This window comes from Anguilla rostrata, chromosome 16 (genome assembly GCF_018555375.3).
Source record: "Anguilla rostrata isolate EN2019 chromosome 16, ASM1855537v3, whole genome shotgun sequence".
Taxonomy (NCBI): Eukaryota; Metazoa; Chordata; class Actinopteri; order Anguilliformes; family Anguillidae; genus Anguilla; species Anguilla rostrata.
Genome location: NC_057948.1, coordinates 6,142,277 through 6,161,365, shown reverse-complemented (window position 1 = coordinate 6,161,365; position 19,089 = coordinate 6,142,277). Strand labels below are relative to the sequence as shown.

The 19,089-nt window shown below is 47.6% G+C and overlaps 1 protein-coding gene across 3 annotated transcripts in view; it reads right to left on the bottom strand.

Annotated features, from left to right (window-relative positions):
- Positions 1-1,195: 1,195 nt before the first annotated feature.
- LOC135242546 (low-density lipoprotein receptor-related protein 4-like) overlaps positions 1,196-19,089 on the bottom strand; it is a 118,516-nt gene continuing 100,622 nt past the window's right edge. The window contains exons 23-38 of one of the 3 annotated variants that reach the window (XM_064313665.1): positions 18,228-18,368; positions 17,356-17,442; positions 16,741-16,912; positions 15,944-16,106; positions 14,932-15,157; positions 12,139-12,442; positions 10,394-10,612; positions 9,565-9,699; positions 8,436-8,544; positions 8,014-8,206; positions 7,530-7,643; positions 5,131-5,239; positions 4,868-4,932; positions 3,899-3,986; positions 3,047-3,188; positions 1,196-1,594 (exon numbers count right to left, since the gene is read on the bottom strand). In XM_064313665.1, the coding sequence (XP_064169735.1) occupies positions 1,262-1,594; positions 3,047-3,188; positions 3,899-3,986; positions 4,868-4,932; positions 5,131-5,239; positions 7,530-7,643; positions 8,014-8,206; positions 8,436-8,544; positions 9,565-9,699; positions 10,394-10,612; positions 12,139-12,442; positions 14,932-15,157; positions 15,944-16,106; positions 16,741-16,912; positions 17,356-17,442; positions 18,228-18,368 (2,600 nt within the window). In that variant the 3' untranslated portion in view covers positions 1,196-1,261. The other 2 variants (XM_064313666.1, XM_064313667.1) reach the window with 2 other exon arrangements.

Below are 19,089 nucleotides of genomic sequence, written 5' to 3'. Positions count from 1 at the left end.
TCGAAACTTTTTTTGTGGTAATTCCACACGGTACCAGAAGAGGCTACGCTTTTAAAATTGTTCCTAAACTAGAAAGACATCCTTTAAGTGCACAGTGCTTTACTGATGCAGCGGTGTCCAGATTCAGTTTGCAAACGATGTCAGAAATGCCAAACATAAAAACCTTTGACAAACATAAATAAAAACCCAAGAACCGTTTGGCATTTTTTACTTCATCAAGCCTGTTGTCCCTATAAAAACAGAAATATTGCATTTTATCTTTTTTTATGAGTTTTTTTTTTTTTTTTTTTGCTTTACCTCTGTTTAGCGAACACAAGCGGTAAACGGGGACTGCTGTTTAAAGTTCTTTATAGTCCGTGTTTTAGACGGAGAGAAAAAAAATAAGGAAATCAAAACACGGTTACGATCTCTCAGTAGAATAGCCATGCTGTGGAACTCCACCGGTTCTCCCAGAGGAAGTGATACGGGAGCAGGCTCTGTTCGAGCCTCACCCTTTGGCACAGACATAAATACAGATAAGTCTTTTTTTGAACGTTTTTTTTTTCCATTTATTTTCAGAATGACTAAATTGATTTATGTTCCGTTATTTTATCACCGCTTTCCTTATATCAACAAACCACTCAAAAATTCAAAATGTAAATAAATATTGTCCATGGTAACACGAGTGGCATTAGAGACCATTTTGTTATTCAGTCCCAGAACATTAAAAAAACATTGTGATATTAGACAAAAAGGCAGTCAGATAAGGTATATATTTAAAACTTCCGATATGTCCTTTACATTTTTTTTTGTTCTTCCTTGAAGTGTTCGCCTTAGCGGGTTTTTTTCCCCCGCTTCTTCCTCTAGCATTGTCCATTAATGTCTTTCAGTCTTTTGGCCTGAGGGGGGCAGCGATGAGTCAGTCTGTGGTGGAGAGAGAGGAGATGGAGGCAGGGAGGAGGACAGAGGCAGAGTGAGGGGGCGGAGCTGGCATTGGGGATGGGCAGACCTGTCATTTGTGGGGGCGGAGCTGTCATTGGGGTGGCAGGGCTGTCATTGGGGTGGTGGAGCAGGCATTGGGGGGGCGGAGCTGGCATTGGGGGGCGGAGCTGGCGTGGCTGGCAGAGCTGGCTTTGGGGCGGAGCTGTCATTGGGCTGGCAGAGCTGGCATTGGGGGGGCGGAGCTGGCGTTGGGGAGGCGGGGCTGGCATTGGGGCGGGGCTGGCGTTGGGGTCGGGGTGGGGGGGTGGGCGGAGCTGGCGCGTGGGAGGGGGGAGGTCTCTCAGACCTGGCTCTCGGTGGAGGGCTTGCGGGGCTGGGCCCAGCCGGTGTCGGGCAGGGCGTCGGCGCGGCGTTCGGGCGTGGCCGCCGGGGCGGTGTTGACGCTGGAGCACTCGGACTGCTCCTCCCTGAGCAGCCGCTCCGTCTCGCCGTCGTCCAGCGAGCCGCTGCTGGCCTGCAGCGACACCGTGTCCGTCCGCATGCAGGCGTGCAGGCCGCCCCGCGACGGCCTCAGCTGCTTCAGGTCGTCCCAGTAGCCCTCCTCGCCCGACAGCAGGCAGATCCCCTCCACGATCTTAATCTTCTCCTTCGTGTAGCTGCTGTCACTGCCGGCCTGCGGGCGCCAGACGGGAGACGTTCGTCAAGAGCGCTAACAAGATTAGCGCCGCTTCCACACAGCGGCCAGCGCTCAAACGCGTCACTTTAAAGGGAAACTACACCCTAATTCCACATCATTGTATTTTACTGAACCCTCCAATTTTGGAAAGCTTAAAAAAAGCAACATTTTCCGAAGCTGCGGTTGGTCCAGATATCTTTACCAGACGTGCTGCGCGTCACTACCTCGTTAAAATCAAGCGTGGTTGCTCCGGTAACAGTATCGTTTTGGTACATTTTTCCAGGAAAGGTGGACAATAACTGGAAGCTTAGCGTGTTGTAATTGGCAGATCGGTTTGCCGTCGACAGCGGTGGATTTTACAGTGAAGTTCCCCTTTAAGAACTGCGCGTGAGGGCAGGCGTTCCTCGATCGTAGCGTTAGCGAGGCAGCGGTCTCTCCTCTCCCAGTTAATGCTGCTCAGCGTGCCGAGGGAGGGAGCGAGAAGCTTGCTGTTAGCCGTCTCGCCGAATCCGCTCGCAGCTTCTTAACGGATGACGATGCGTTAATAAATTTGTTTTGCGAGGAGACTCGATTCCTCCGCTCCCTCAGAACGGATCTGCGAAAGGCCACGCTTTCAGACACTTTCGAGAAATTCGACTTTGACACTTCGAAACCGAACCGTCCACACAAACGTAAGGCTAAAGGCCAAAGGCTAACGAAATAGCCAGCTGAAGCAAATTTTTTTTTTTTCGTTCGAGAAAAAGTGCACAGGCGCAAAAAATACGTGAAGACAAATGTTCCTGTTCAACGACTTGAGCTTCTGAGCAGAATTCATGTTATACAACTACACAATGCACTTCATAAGAAATAACTGGAATAAAGGTCATTGTTGGTTATTTTAACAGGTTAGTTTTGTAAATAAAATAAACATATCTTATTTTTTTCAATATAAAAATTCACTGCAGTCCTCGAGGACACGCCAAGGCCAGTGTAGCATGCGGAGAGAGCACTGCGCCTTCGATTAAAACCAGTAACAAAAGGAGACATTTGGTTTTGGGTTCGACTCCCTCATGCAGTTCGACTACCTTTCGTCTGCTCTGTGGAAATCGGGTCAGAAGGTGAAAGGTGAAAGGGAATTGTAAGGATGGGAGGACTGGAGAGAAGGACAGAAGGAGGGAAAAGCAGGTAGAGTTCAGACCGACAAGACAAGACAAGACGCTCCCACCATCCTACTTCATGTGTTGCTAAAGAACCGGGGAAAATTGTCAGAATAACGGTTACGGTAATCCCGGTTCAAAGTAGAATTTGCCATTAAGGACATTCATTGTTATTTAAAAAGTCTATCTGATAAATTCACATTGCACATGGCCAGTCATAAGTGAGCCTGTCTTCATCACAGGACTCCTGATTGACTGTTGTTCACTGAATATAAAATATAACCGACGTTGACAAAGAGAAATAAAAACGTACCTCTTTCTTGTACCGTAGCTGGTTATAAATAGGCGGCTTCTGCACGGTCTCTATTTTGACCTCTTGAGTAGACGTGCGGTATGAGGGGTTGCTGTAGGTCAGGTTGCTCACTCCTGGGTCTGCAAATTTTGACTTTTTGTGTCTGAGGGGAAAAAAAAAAAGAGCAGACTGGTTGAGCAGGAGTCTCACGGTCCGGTGGAATATGAAGGAAATACTGTTGGGTCGAATATGACAAACACCATCGGTTTGGGTACTAAACACTGTTGGGTAGAATATGACAAGCACCATTGGTTTGGGTACTAAACACTGTTGGGTAGAATAAGACAAACACCAATGTTTTGGGTACTAAACACTGTTGGGTATAATATGACAAACACCAATGGTTTGGGTACTGAACACTGTTGGGTAGAAAATATCAAACACCATTATTTTGTGTACTAAACACTGTAGAATATGGAACACATACTGTTGGGTAGTATATGAAAGACATAGTGTTGGGTTGAATATGAAGCAACAACTGTTGGGCAGTATAGGAAACAAATTCCGTTGAGTGAATATCAAACAAATACTGTTGGGCAGTACCTGAAAATAATATTGCTGGGTAGTATATCAAACAAATACTGTTGGGTAGTACCTGAAAATGATACTGCTGGGTAGTATATCAAACACATACTGCTGGGTAGTGTATGAAACATATTGTTGGGTAGAATATGAATCAAAAACAGTTGGGCTTGACATGAAACTAGCATGACCCGGTAGAATATTACACACACACAGCGTGGAATAATATCTAAGAGGAACACAGGCGCAGGTGTGTAACAGACGAGCCCGTAAAGGTGTGTAAGGACACACCTGTATATGATGAACGCAGCGATGAGGATGAGGATGGCCAGCACGGTCAGCGCTCCTCCGATGACGTAGCTGATGTGAAGGCCTTCCCCTTTTTCGGGAGAGAAAAGAGCGTCAGCCTCACGCATCGCCACGCGGCGCAAGCTCCGCAAAAAAACGGCGCGTTTCGGGTCACTTCCGAAACGTCGTTAAACGCTGCAGGCTCGCGTTTGCCACTAAGGTAAGCACCCTCTCATTATCTGGAAGATAGTCATTTGCAAAGCTGTACAATACGAGTACGTGACAAAAACCAGAAGGTAAACAGTGTTTTGTTTTTTTTTTGGGGGGGGGGGGTTCTTTTGCAGTTTATGTAAAAAAGTGAGGCCCTAATTTTTCGTAAAACAAGACTTCAAATCAATTTTGTTTGTATAGCGCTTTTCACAGAGAACTATCACAAAGACTCTCTACAGAGTAGCAAGGCAAGAGATAAAAAGAGCAAAAAGACCAAACAGAGCAAGCACCAGGCATGAACCCCCAAATAGCAGGTACATAAGGTAAAAAAAACAACCAGTGGGAAGAAAAAAGGCAGTAATTTGCTGTGATAGATCTAATTTGCTGTGATAGTTCTCTTGTAGCATTTCTGCTACATTCCATTCTACTGCTACTTTTCACCAGGCTGGCCAGTGGAGGATGGGCTCCCCCTCTATAGCCGGGTTCCTCTCGAGATTTCTTCCCATTGGGGAGTTTTTTCACTGCCACTGTTTGAGGGTTTTATCCCCACTGGGAGTTTTTTTTTAACCTTATGTACTTTCTATTTGGGGGTTCAGGCCTGGTGTTTGCTCTGTTTGCTCTTTTTGCTCTGTCTCTTGCCTTGCTACTCTGTAAAGCGTCTTTGTGACAGTTCTCTGTAAAAAGCTCGATACAAACTGAATTGAACTGAACTGAATTAATTTATGTGGAGAGGAAATGGATAAAAGCAGAAGATCCCCTTACCGTGCGAGGCTGTTATGACACTGTTCTGCATGCAACCTTCCGCACTCAAGTTCCTGTCTGTGCAGCTAAACAAATAAACACAAGCAGGGGAAACATTGCAAACAGGACACTCATAAAAAACAGATAATGACAGAAGTTAATCTATATATAAAGTGTGTGTGTGTGTGTGTGTGTGTGTTTGTGTGTACACACATTCCTGAAGGTTGTTTAAATTACAGAATGTCCCCATAAAGAGAAACAGGAACGGCCTGCAATTTGCTTACTTGACCACTGGGGGGCCAGAGCGAGGCTTGTCAGTGACTGGCTTTTGGATTTGGTTGGGCGATGGGGTGCTCGTCGTCCTTCCTGGTGACGCCGGTACATATCCTGAAACTGGAACAGAGTGGACAGTTCAGCTGTAACTTTCTTTACATTAAAAACTGCACATATGTCCACCAGAGATGTGATTTTTCATGACTTCTGCCGATTATAACCAGACCCTAAGCGCCTCAACCGCAGGCAGAGACGAGAGTGTCATATGCACTCACACACACACGCACACACACACACACACACACACACAAAGTGTGTCTGTCACCACAGACAGCTGATACCGGGAGAGAATGTGCAGCGATAAAGCCAAATACCACTGCCCTCAGAGACATTAACAGTGTGGAAAAATCTGAATTTCCTGGGCATTTCCTTTTGCCGTCTCGAGAGGAAACCGGAATCAATCTCGAAATGTGATAAACGAAGAATGTAGAAGGAAAGCCGTCGTGGAAAATATGAAAACAGCACTAAACCAGAATTGACCACTAAGGCGGTTTTCGGGCAAATGCTATCCAATCAAATCAGACCAAAGTTTCTTTGGACTCAATCAAACAATCTTTAATGGTGATTAACCCTTTGAAGAGAAGGTTTTTTGGAATGTTTTTTTCTAAATTACAAGTGAGTGTTCCAGAGCTCCTTCGCTTTCAGTTATTCATAATGATAGTTGTATCAGCATCAGAATGATCAGTGAAGAACATTCTAAGCACACATTTGTGATCTTACATCACAAAGGGTTATTGGATGAGCCACAATGAGGCCCGACAAGCATAGCAGATGCTACTACACAGTAAACTTGGATTACAACCTGAAACTTCCTATTATTCAACCAATAAGAATGTACTCGTGATGCTATTTCAGCAAATGGAAATAATGTTTAAAATTATTATTATTATTATTATTTATGGTACATAAATTATTATTATATAAATAAAATATCATATATTCAAAGAGGTCTAAAAATGATTTAGTGCATTGAAGAACGTTATAATAATTACAGCATACAAATTAAGAATGAGAGTACTGTACAAGTACTGTAGTCCTTTCCCCACATTTGGCTCTAACATTTGAGGCATATGAAATATTATTTTTTTAAAAGATGATCCTGAACATAATGACCTTCAGGTGATGTTTTGAGTAACCAAAATGAGACCAGTATTTAATTTGCCAACTTTATTATTTTTTGTCACGTTGCTAGGAGAGAACGTCATTAAGCAGCAAGTCACCCAAGTTCTGACATCTTACTGTGCTACAGACAGTGTAGCAGGCAAGAAATCTGTGACCCAAACAACGCACTTAAGGATGAAAATGCGAGTCTGATTTACGATAACTGACCAACCAGAAGCAATCAGCGATGCTAATGGGTCCACAAAATCAAATTCCATTGCTATGAGCCTCTTACTTGCAGTAAGAGGTCACGGCAAAGTAGTCTTTATGGAGATAGGGTGCCAAATTAAACCATCAGATTCAATTCCGGTCGGGGAGATTATGAAACAAATACAGTTTGGTAGAATGCTAGTAACCCCACAGACATTTAAGGTCAGAAAAAGAAAATATTTTCTGATAAATTATTTTTTTTTAAAACACAGATAGATGTTCTGAACTGAACTGTTACAGCACAGTACTGTGCTATATGAAGAGGTCGTAGAATTCAGTCTTTTTTATGCAGGAAAAAGAGCCAAAATAGCAGGGAAGAAAATACACCGAAGATACTCCAAGGTAATTTTTGGCTGGACCGCAACAGCGGGGCCAGCCCTACAAACGCGAATGTCTGTGACTGAGTGATGAAGTTACACCATTGGTCGGCCGAGTTATGACGTCACGCCATTGGTCGGCCGGTCCAGCCATATACTAGGTTTTGACCTGGTCTTGTTTAAGATTACCATGGCTGAGGACCCCGACTTGAACCAAAACAAAATAATTACTCCTGTCTGTTTGAGCCCATCGTCTTTCGGTGTCTGATATTTGTGTCGTTTATCGATCACAATATTTAGCATTTGGTAGCATTGCGAGATTCAAACTCAAAGAGAAAGCGCTTAAATTTGAATGAAGTCGAAAACGAGATGTTGCACGCTCTAGCTAGCTTGCTCGCTCAACTGAAAGTAAATTCAAACCAAAATCGCTCCAGAACATTATTCGAAGCTTATTCCGTCCCGCTATTTTATCCTGCTTCGGTTACACGTCAAAATAAAATTCTGAACGACATTCATTTGTGTTGGCATATCATGGCAGGCAAAAACTGTTATATTTATCTGAATGCAAGCGGGAAAAAAAAACTGTAGATTTCGAGATGTCCTGCGTTCCAAAGACGCAGCGCTCCACGGGCTGGAGGGGCCGTCGCAGACGACGCACTCACCGGTGGAGCAGGGCCTGCCGTCCGGCGCGTCTGGGCAGGCGCAGGCGAAGCCGTTGGTCTTGGCGAGGCAGAGGTGGGTGCAGCCCCCGTTGTTCACGCCGCAGTGGTTGGTGCCTGCAGCGGTCGGGGGGGGCGCCATGTTTAGAACCGAGATGCTCTCAACCCTTTGTTAAGAGTAGGTTTTTTTGGAATGCGTCTTCAAAATTCCAAGTCAGTGCTCTAGAACTCTATTGCTTTCAATTCCCGGTAGTGACCGTTACCACCGGCATTAGAATGCTCAGTTAAGAACATTTGAATGACACATTTGTGATCACACACCTTAAAAGCCCACACAATAAGCATTATTCATTCATTCATTCATTCACAGGGGTTCATGAACTGTCCCTCCCCGTTTGCAAAAATCCTACAAACGCAAAGAGATGACCGCGTGAGCATACTCCTGACACCTGGGGGTCATTATGGGATGGACGAATCCCGCTCTTACCGCTCTGTCGCTGCGGCGACACCACAATGATGTCCATTAGGCCCTCTACATTGGCCAGCACCGTCTCCTTGCTGCGGCCCGTGTGCTTATCTACGCGCTGGATGGACTTGGTTTGCCAGTCCGTCCAGTATATCCAGCGGTCTTGCTGCGAGAGGTGGAAGAGAGGGGTTAGTTCGGAGGACACCGGCTTCGACTGGGGATGGGGGGAAAAAAAGAGAGAGAGAGAGAGAGAGAGAAAGAAGGGAGGGGGAAGAGGAGACAGAAGAAGAAAAGAAAAATGAGGGTCAGAGATGGAGGGAAGCAGAAGGGGAGATGTTATGTTGATGGTATGAATCGGAAGGAAAGAAACGAGTGAGGGAGGGAGGGCAGGGCGGGAGTGGACGGGTCGTGTGATTGGTCGGCCGATTTTGATTGACGGTTACCTGGGTGAGGGCGAACGGGTGGGAGACCGGGCTGACCAGGATTTGACGGAGTTTTCCGTTCAAGTCCGAGCTCTCGATCCGGTCCAGATGGGCGTCCACCCAGAATATTCTATGGAGCAAAAATACCCATAATACAAATGATTCAAATGAGAATATTATTAACCCAGCAAAGCAGGGTTTATAAACACAGCTGACTGTAGCTCCTAAGCCCTACCGCATCATTAGCATCTGCAGCTCCTAAGCCCTACCGCATCGTTAGCATCTGCAGCTCCTAAGCCCTACCGCATCGTTAGCATCTGCAGCTCCTAAGCCCTACCGCATCGTTAGCATCTGCAGCTCCTAAGCCCTACCGCATCGTTAGCATCTGCAGCTCCTAAGCCCTACCGCATCGTTAGCATCTGCAGCTCCTAAGCCCTATCGCATCGTTAGCATCTGTAGCTCCTATGCCCTACCGCATCGTTATCATCTGCAGCTCCTAAGCCCTATCGCATCGTTAGCATCTGTAGCTCCTATGCCCTACCGCATCGTTATCATCTGCAGCTCCTAAGCCCTATCGCATCGTTAGCATCTGTAGCTCCTATGCCCTACCGCATCGTTAGCATCTGTAGCTCCTATGCCCTACCGCATCGTTATCATCTGCAGCTCCTAAGCCCACCAGTCATAGTTAGCATCCTGAGCTCCTAACCCTATACTTGTTAGCTTAGCATCCATAGCTCCTAAGCCCAACCATGTCATTAGCTTAGCATCCATAGCTCCAGCCCTATTGCATCATTAGCTTAGCATCCGTAGCTCCCAAGCCCTATTGCATCATTAGCTTAGCATCCGTAGCTCCCAAGCCCTATTGCATCATTAGCTTAGCATCCGTAGCTCCCAAGCCCTATTGCATCATTAGCTTAGCATCCGTAGCTCCCAAGCCCTATTGCATCATTAGCTTAGCATCTGTAGCTCCAAGCCCCTATGCTCATTAGCTTAGCATCCGTAGCTCCCAAGCCCATGCATCATTAGCTTAGCATCGTAGCTCAAGCCTTGCTCATTAGTAGCATCCTACCCAGCCTATTGCTCATAGTTAGCATCTGTAGCTCCTAAGCCCTACCACATCGTTAGCTTAGCATCTCTTTTCCGTTCTCACCTGCGCGTGTCATAGTCCAGGGTGAGCCCGTTAGGCCAGCCCAGGTCTGTGTTTATCAGGACCCTGCGGTCGGACCCGTCCAGGTGCGCCCTCTCTATCTTGGCGATGTTACCCCAGTCCGTCCAAAACAGGTACCTGGGGAATTGATCCGCATTAATTAAAGCAAACTGACACAAAATCGGTTACAATGTGTCCATCAATGTCGATCAATCAATCAATCAAATGATTTACATAGGACAATTTAAGATTTTGTCACAATACGCTTGATAGTATACCCTGGCCTAAACCCCCATAGAGCAAGCCATAGAGGCAACAGTGGAAAATGTGAAAATTCGTTGGGCACAATCGATACAAAATGGCTGTTAAACTTCTCCTAATTCTCACTGAATAATCCAAATATTGGATTAATTATTGGAATAAAGAGAATGGGTATTACGTAACATTTACATCTTAGTAGATGCTCTCATCTGGAGCAACTTACACAGATTACTTTTTTTAATTACATACAATTATATATTCATACAGCCGGATATTTATGGATATTTAATGATTCAATTTCAGTGCCTCATCCAAGGGCACAACAACTGTGCCCCACCTGGGATCTGAACCAGCAACCTCCAGCATCCCTAACCGTTATGTGGGCCTTGGTGAGCCGCAGTGTCTGCTGGTTTTCGGTTTGTTTCAGCACGAGTGGTTAATGTAAGTTATCGATCGGCTAAAGAATTCACACCTTGTTCTCAAGGCCTTAAATGGCTGCCGATTTAAAGGAAACTACAAATACCAGCAGGCACTGCAGCCCTCTGGGACTGGAGGCGGATGCCTCGCTCACCCTTTGCTGGGGAAGACGGCGATGGCCCGCGGCTCGTCCAGGCTGTCGTTGATCAGGACCTTGCGAGCGGAGCCGTCCAGGCGGGCCACCTCGATGGTGTTGCGGCCCGTGTCTGTCCAGTACATGTTCCGGGCCACCCAGTCCACCGCCAGCCCGTCCGTGGTGGTCAGGCCCTCCCCGACAACCGTCTCCATGCCGCTGCCGTCCAGGTTGGCCCGCCTGACGGTCACACGAGGTCGCAAGGTTACCACAAAAACTCAGCGCTGATGTTTCGGCATTCCTTAAAACTACAACGAAAGGCTCAAACGAACATTTATGACAACCAGACGAAGTGACCCATTAGACGTTACTGAACAGCAAGCAGAAAAACCAGTAATTGAGGTAAAATATGTCCTCAATGAGAAGAACAAGGAGACATCGATGGGAAGCACCACTCTTATGTAGCACCTTCATTACTTTGCCTGTGGTCGTATCCACAGCCTAGCGGAAGTACTGAAACAATAACGAGTGGGCTATGTGGAGGTTAACAAGCTGACACACCAGTTTCTGCTACTGAGTGCTGATAGCTCCCCCTTGTGGAGAAACTGCAGCCTGCTAAAAAGTGTGTGAGCGAGTGAGTGAGTGAGTGTGTGTGTGTGTGTCAGTTACAAGCCAGGTCTATGAGGTGCTTCACAGGTAATAACACTCAAACAAACTAGCGAAATAACCCAGGGATCTGCACAGATTAGACAGAAGACTACACAAAGATTATAAGTGCATACGTTGTGTTAATGTGCTAACATTTATGCTAACGTGCATAGACACAGAAGATCAGTGTACAATGTGAAGAGTAGCAGCCTTAATATGCATTTTGAGATGAATGCTCCGTAACATTCCCCCCAAATGACAAAGTGTTCAGCAGAGGTGGATAATCCAGGCTCAGAAAGTAAAAGTTTATCCCAGGATTTTGTTCCAGTCACCTGGATTTGCTAATGAGCACCATTCTTCAGCCAGGAGGTAGACCTAAATCAGCTGGCAGAGTTCAGGGGTGGATGAAATGCATGGCAGGACTTTTACTTTCTGACCCCTGGAATGTCCACCTCTGGTGTTCAGTGGAAGCAGAATGTTGCCTTGCTCTTTATTCAGCGTTCTATGCTAGAATTCTTTTTCACACATGCTCCTAAGCTGCAAAGAAAGACTAAATTATCAGTGCAGGGCCTTAAGGCGGGTGTGCACAACAAGGGCCGATCCGTTTCGGGATTTCGTGCCAACTTCTGCTCTTAATTATTTAATTACCTCAACAGTGTCTTGACCTGACGGTCGTATAAGCACTAGCCACAGCTGCAGACTGCAAGCGTACCCTAAAGATCTAACCTGTGCTCAAGTACAGGAGTGAACGAGGGTAGTTTATTGAGCCGTCAGAAAGCTGAAACTCAGGTAAACGGTTGGAGCAAAAGCAGCAGGCAGACCGGCCCTCCAGGGCTGGCCTTTTATACTGGCCACCCCTGCCTTAAGGGGACTGAGCTTTAGTTTAGTTTGGTTAACTTGACAAAATTAAAACACACGTATCGAAAGACTTGCATGTGAAGAAATTGTCAAGGATAACACGGAAAAGTCCTGGACCTATTTCCACCGTGGTCCTTGATGTTCCGTCAGCCACAGCAAGATAATACCAGAACCGACCGAGCTAACGGCTAGCGCCCTGCCGCGTCGGGGCATTTCGAGAAGGCGGCGGTGGAGGGGGTGGGGGAGTTGGCGGGGCTCACCGGATGACATCGATGGACACGTCGGTGTAGTAGACCTTGCCCTCCACGCTGTCGTAGTCGAGCGAGATGACGTTGTGCAGCTCGGGCACGGGCACGTGCACGTCGGTGCGGTCGGCCGTGTCCATGGAGATGCGGCGGATGCTGACGCGGTTGGAGAAGAGCAGGTAGGTCTCGGGGCCGTCCTCGCAGGCGCGCCCGTCGCCCCGCAGCAGGACGCCCGTGGGGCAGGCGCACGACGTCCCGTTGGGGTTGGGCAGGCACAGGTGGCTGCAGCCGCCGTTCCGCCGCCCGCACCTGTTGAAGCCTGAAAGGACGAGGTGGGGGGGGGGGGGGGGTTAGGGTTAGGGTTAGGCCTTAAAATTAATCACTTTATCGGTTATAAAGTTTTTATACCAAATTGGTCTTCCTCAGATTGTGTTTCCCTATCAATAAAATAGGAAATAAAGGGCAATGCAATTGCCCGTCATTCGTAAATTTGGGTTTTTTTCTCCATCAGGATATGTACACTGTGTGGATGCAAGTCAAGTAACAGACACCCTACGTACTTGGGTCTGTAAATGACACCATGAGTTTTCCCCACAATATTTTGCGCGTTATCAGACTTGCCGTTCTTAAAACTGAACTGCCTGGGTCCAGTAGTGTAGCTGGGCCCCGCTACAATATTAATGTTCAAGTCAACAGCTCATGATGACCTATATACTTTTATAGCGCCACGACAGCCTCCATGACAAACACCTGAGTCATAATGGTGCACCTTGGCAAGCTGTTGGTTAAAACTGTTAAGACAGTTTTCCCCATAGCTCAGTAATGAGAAATGGACACTGGGGCAGTGGTGCCAGGACAGGGGCCAGCAAAAAGAATGCAGGGGCCCACACAGGGGATTAAAGGGCCTCACGGTCCAGATTTGGGTTCCGGGTTTTACTCAGCCCAGTTACCCACCTAACTCAGTAATCCTGCTCTGTGAAACAGGACCCTGATGCAAACGGTTAACCCAGAGGTGGCGGCAGTGTAGTATAATGGCTAAGGAGTTGGTCTTATAACCTAAAGGTCACAGGTTCGATTCCCCGGTAGGACACTGCCGTCGTACCCTTGAGCAAGGTACTTAACCTGCCTTGCTCCAGTATATATCCAGCTGTATAAATGGATAAAATGTAAGTCGCTCTGGATAAGAGCGTCTGCTAAATGCCTGTAATGTATGCAATGTCAAGTAATGAGGACTTAGCCCTATATTTAGGCATCTGAAATACACTATGGTTTTTACACAATGATGCAGCTTAAGACTTGTCTTGTGTCCTCATATTAAACATTCGACTGTGATCTAGTCTTTGAGAGATGCAGTGTGTTAGTGCTTATAGCCAAATTAAATGGTAAATGGACTGCATTTATATAGTGCTTTTATCCAAAGCGCTTTACAATTGATGCCTCTCATTTGCCAGAGCAGTTAGGAGTTAGGGGTTAGGTGTCTTGCTCAAGGACACTTCGACGTGCCCAGGGCGGGGTTTGAACCGGCAACCCTCCGACTGCCAGACAATCAGTCTTACCTCCTGAGCTATGTCGCCCCAAATTAGCTCATTTAGCCAGGGTAACCGGCGGGAACAAAAAACCTGCACACACACCACCCCTGAGTTAGCGGGATGAACCGAAAGGGGGCGAGGGGCGAGGGGAACGGAAGGCGGGGAAAAGATGGCGGCCCCTGTTCTTCCAGGTCAAAGGTCTCACCGAGAGGGAGAAGAATTTGCAGAGCTTTTTGCTGAGGGGCTCGCGAAACGAGGACAGACGTGGTAAGGAGTCTGGGAGACGTGGGAACCTGTCCAATCAGGAAATGATCTACGGAGCGCGCTCCAGCCATGCGTCACATGAGCTCGCTCAGCCAGAATTCCGTCCAATCAAGTCATTTCCCTCAATTCAGCTGGGCCCGTGTTGTGAAAGGGAGGGTCTGTTCGAGCGAGCTAAAAATGGATAAGTTCTGTGTACTATCCAGTGCTTTTCCCATGCGCGTGTCATACCACACGCGGCCACTAGATGGGGCGGCCGCTTTGTTGCTAGTGAAAGGTACCATAATATAAAACAGCTGTCCCTGGAGAACTATTGCATTCCTCCAACCCCCCACCCAATCAAAATTCCCTGGGTCAAAAACAAGCCTTAAACGAGCCAGAGGGCCCAAGAGCTGAGGTGAATCTAAAATAAGGGGGCACCGCAAACATTGTGCAGGCGTGCCTACAGCCTAGCATCAGGGATCAGCTACTCACGGTCCTCGAGAGCCGAGAACTGCTGGTTTTCCACCCTCCCTTTGACTGGGAGTCAGGTGTGAAGACAAGTCTGGCCAATCAGTAGCACTAACTACCCGGGAGAAAAGAAAACCAGGGCTGGATTTGGATTCGGATTCGAGGGCCAGAGTTGCGATCCCAAGCCTAGTATCAGCGAGCGTGTGTAGTTGCGGAGCGCAGCCACCAGAGGAGCTGCAGGCTATATGTGAATCACAGCAAGGCTGCCCAATCCTGTTCCTAGAGATATACTGTCCTGTAGGTTTTCATTCCAACCCCAAAATGGCACCGCCTCATTCAACAGCGAGAGATCTCATTCAGCTGCTAATTAGTGGACTCAGGTGTGCCAAATTAGAGTTGGAGTGAAAACCTACAGGAAGGTAGATCTCCAGGAACAGGATTGGGCAGCCCTGCACTACAGTAATATCCAGAAGTCATGAGGAACCTCTCTTCCCTGTCCCAGGAGGGACCCCTCTCCCCTGTCCCAGGAGGGACCCCCCCCACCCCCCCGTCCTGTCCCGGTACTCACCCAGGGGCCTCTCCCTGTCCACGGCCTGTATGTCCATCAGGCCCGGCAGGTTGCCCCGGACGGTGATGGCGTTGGCGCCGGTGGTCTTGTCGGCCCGCTGGATGCTGCGGCTCTGCCAGTCGGTCCAGTAGATGTGGGGCCCCAGCAGCGTCAGGCCGTACGGGTGCTGCACCGGCGACACCAGCGTCCGCCGGTTAGCGCCGCTCAGGTCCGCCGCCTCGATGCGCTGCGGGGGGGAAAGTCGGACCGCTTAGCGCCTTCAGTCTGGCGCTCTGTCGCAGAACCGGCGTCAGAGAGACAACGTGGCGCGCGTGCTGGCTACCGCGACGAAGATGCTGCGCCCGACGGGCCTGGATTCAGCCAGCGCTGATGCACACGCGCGTTCAAATGCTACATTTTTTGGCTGGACTGTGACAGCGGGGCCAGACCTACAAACACGAATGTCTGTGACTGAGTCACTGAGTGATGAAGTTACACCATTGGTCGGCCGGATGATGTGTGTTAGGTCCAGCCATATACTAGGTTTTGACCTGGTCTTGTTTCTTTGCTGATGTAGCAGGCCTACTGCAGCCAAATTACCTCAATGTGACCTCAACTAACTGGTCTGCAAAGCAAAATGAACACCCCATTTTTCCATCAGTAAAAGTTAAGGAGAAACGTTGACGGAATCCAGGATTAAACTTGATAAAATGGCTCATTTTCCCATTGCAGGTTGAAGATAACAGTGTGTGAGCATAGATTTCCACCAGGAGAAATACAGCAATAACACGACAAATTATTTTTGACACTTCAAATACTGGGATTTTTTGGAAATGTTTGGAAATTTCACATTTCCAAGTCTAGAAACTCCTGTAACTCCACTGCCTCCACAGTTACGGGTAATTATAGTTACATCAGCATTAGAATGTTCAGTTGCTAACATTCTAATCGCATATTTTCGATATTTACACATTGAAGGGTAAGCAAAAAAAAAAAAAAAAGCATTCCAAATCAAACGGGCCGGGTCACTGACCTCGGTGTGGGCGTCGGCCCAGAGCAGCTGAGACCCCGCCTTGTCGATGGCCAGCCCGTTGGGCCAGCCCAGGTTGCTGCTGATGAGGACGACGCGCTCCGACCCGTCCATGCCGGACCGCTCCAGCTTGGCGTGCTCGCCCCAGTCGGTCCAGTACATGTACCTGGAGACACAGCAGGGGTCGGGGGTGAGAGACGGAAACTACACAACATCCTGCTCTGCGATTGCTTGCCAACAACCCATAGGCTTTCCATGAGAGCTCGCCATCCCCGCTAAGTCGAGTTAAATGTAAATGTGAGTTACATTTGAGTTAAATTTGAGTTAAATGGGAGTTAAATGTAAGTATAATTACATTAAAATGTGAGTTCAGTTTGAGTTAAATTTAAGCTAAATGTGAGTAAAATTTCATTTGAGGGAATGGGAGTTAAATGTAAGTGTAATTTCATTAAAATGTGAGTTCAGTTTGAGTTAAATTTAAGCTAAATGTGAGTAAAATTTCATTAAAATGTGAGTTACATTTTAGTTCAATTGGATTAAAATGTGATTAAAATTTCAGTTAAAGTTCAGATAATGACTTAAATGTGAGTTAAATGAGAGTTAAATATCAGTCAAATTTGAGTTAAATGTGAGTTAAATTCCAGTCAGATTCGAGTTAAAGGTGAGTTAAATACATTCAATAGCAAGTTAAATACGTAAACAGCTGCTTTTAACTGTGAGAAGCTGTGGCTCTCCAGAACCAGGGCAGCAGACCCTGATTCACACAGCCAACACAGCAGGGGCCCGCTGAATGCACTTGCCCCATCTCGTGATAGAGCGCGATGGCCCTCGGGCTGTCCAGGCTCTGCCAGATCAGAACCTTCCTCATGGACCCGTCCAGGTTGGCCACCTCGATGCGGTTGGTGCCTGTGTCGGTCCAGTAAATCTTCCGTCCCACGGCGTCCACCGCCAGGCCGTCTGTGGTCATCAGCCCTGGGGTGGGGGGGGGGGGGTGTGGGGGGGGGGGGGTCGACCAGAAGGCTCAACAACAATTTTCAAAAAAGGAACCTGCTAAAATATTCCCCTCCAAAAGTTATTCTTGGAATTAGAACAAGTGTTCATTACATTACATTACAGGCATCTAGCAGACGCTCTTATCTAGAGCGACTTACACAACTTTTTTTTTTACATAGCATTACATTGCATCCACTTATACAGCTGGATGTATACTGAAGCAATGCAGGTTAAGTACCTTGCTCAAGGGTACAACGGCAGTGTCCTACCCGGGAATCGAACCTACGACCTTTCGGTTATAAGCCCAGTTCCTTACCCATTACGCTACACTGCCGCCCCATGTTGAAGAGGCTCATTAGGAAACACCTTAAACGGGTCGCAGATCGATACCGCGAGCGCTAAAGCTAAAGGTCTCCGCTCACCCGTGGAGATGATGTCCTCGTACTCCGCGCCGTCCAGATTGGCCCTGCTCACTTTGTTCAGAGTGCTGTCGGACCAGTACACTTTACCTGCGGGAGAATCGAACGGGGGGGTGAATCAAGCGACCTCGAAAACACCTCCAGGTACGCCGCCCGTCCAGCTACGGAGAGCAGCGTGGGCAGGGAGAGCGTGTGATGCGTAGGTCTGCGCGTGTGCGCAATACATCAGCAATACAAAACCTACGTTTCTCAGAGCTCACCAGCACCCCCTAGGGATTAATGAAGCGACCGCAAGCAAAAAAAAGCAAATGCGCATTTGTGTGATTGACAACCTGATAAGCCAATGAGATTCATTTATCGTTTGCTTAGCTTGGGGAGAAAAAAACCTTGGTGAGGTCTGAAACCCGCAACTCTGCACACAGAACTACGTCATCCCAGATGCACAAACAGTATTTGGTTAAATGCAAAAGTATTGGGACAGTGACACTATTTGTGTTGTGTTGGCTCTGTACTCCAGCGCATTGGGTTTGAAATGCGACCCACAGACATCACCAGACTCGGGCTGTCTACCCTGCTGATGCTCTGCCACCTCCAGTTCCTGTTTGTTTCTGGAGAGTTCTGCCTTCAGGTTTGTCTTCAGCAATTGAAGCGCACGTTCAGTTGGATTCAGGACGGGTGACTGACATGCCCAGCAACAAACATTGCATCACCGTACCAGTACTTTTGCATTAAACTACATGAGCTGGATTACTCCGTTTCTTTAAAGCTCAATGTATGCTGGGAAATGAAGGCTAATTAAGACAAATCTCCACATCTGGAAGGACAATAAAGTCACGGTGAATTCCGTTTCGCGGTCGATTCAACCCGTCGCCCACCTTCCTTGGGGTCCACCCCGATGGCGATGGTGTTCTTCATGGACCCGTTTACGGCCAGCACCACGTCCGCGAAGTAGGGTATGTCCAGGGACACCATGCGGATGTCCGTTCTCCGGGCGAAAACCAGGAAGCTGCTCATTCCTGCATTTAAAAAAATAAAAATAAAAAACAAGGACAGCCGTTAAATGTTCGGGCCCCCGTGCCAGCAAACCAACTCGTGACTTCTTCCCCCGGCGACAGATCCACCAATGGCGTGCCTGGGAATAGCAGGGGTGCACCGTTTCAACACAGTCGGCTTTCCCACCCCTAATTACACTCGTCCGTTTATTTAAACCTCCATTTTGTGTTGCTGAGAGCGAACCGATCCAAAATAGCAACGTTTCCGACGAGGTTGCAGTGTGAACGCACACACTTAATTATACAAGAGATGTTTGGGCAGCAGAGGTTGAATAAGGAGACAGAAGTGAGAAGTATCAAACTCCACGCAAATATCAGGAACTATTTTCGTTTTGGTAGTGTACACAGAACGGCCAATGTGACTGCCAATGTGTGGAACATCTTGTGCCAGGTCATGCAGTAGAGGCAGAGATGTTCGGCTTGTTCAAGCGGGGCTTAATGCAGTGATGAATACTCTCTGGTTTGCAGGTAAATGGTGTGAGTAAATGGACCGAATGGCTTGTTCCGGTCATTTTGTGTTCTTCCATTCTTGTTCTCGTGGTCTTACACAACAGTACAATACAGGAAACAAACTGAAATATTAAACAGCTCTGAGAGTCTGAACGTGTGCTGTAGCATATGTGCTTCTTGCTCCTCAGGAGGCGTGTTTATATGAGACGAGAGGATTCATCGCAGTTTTGGCACA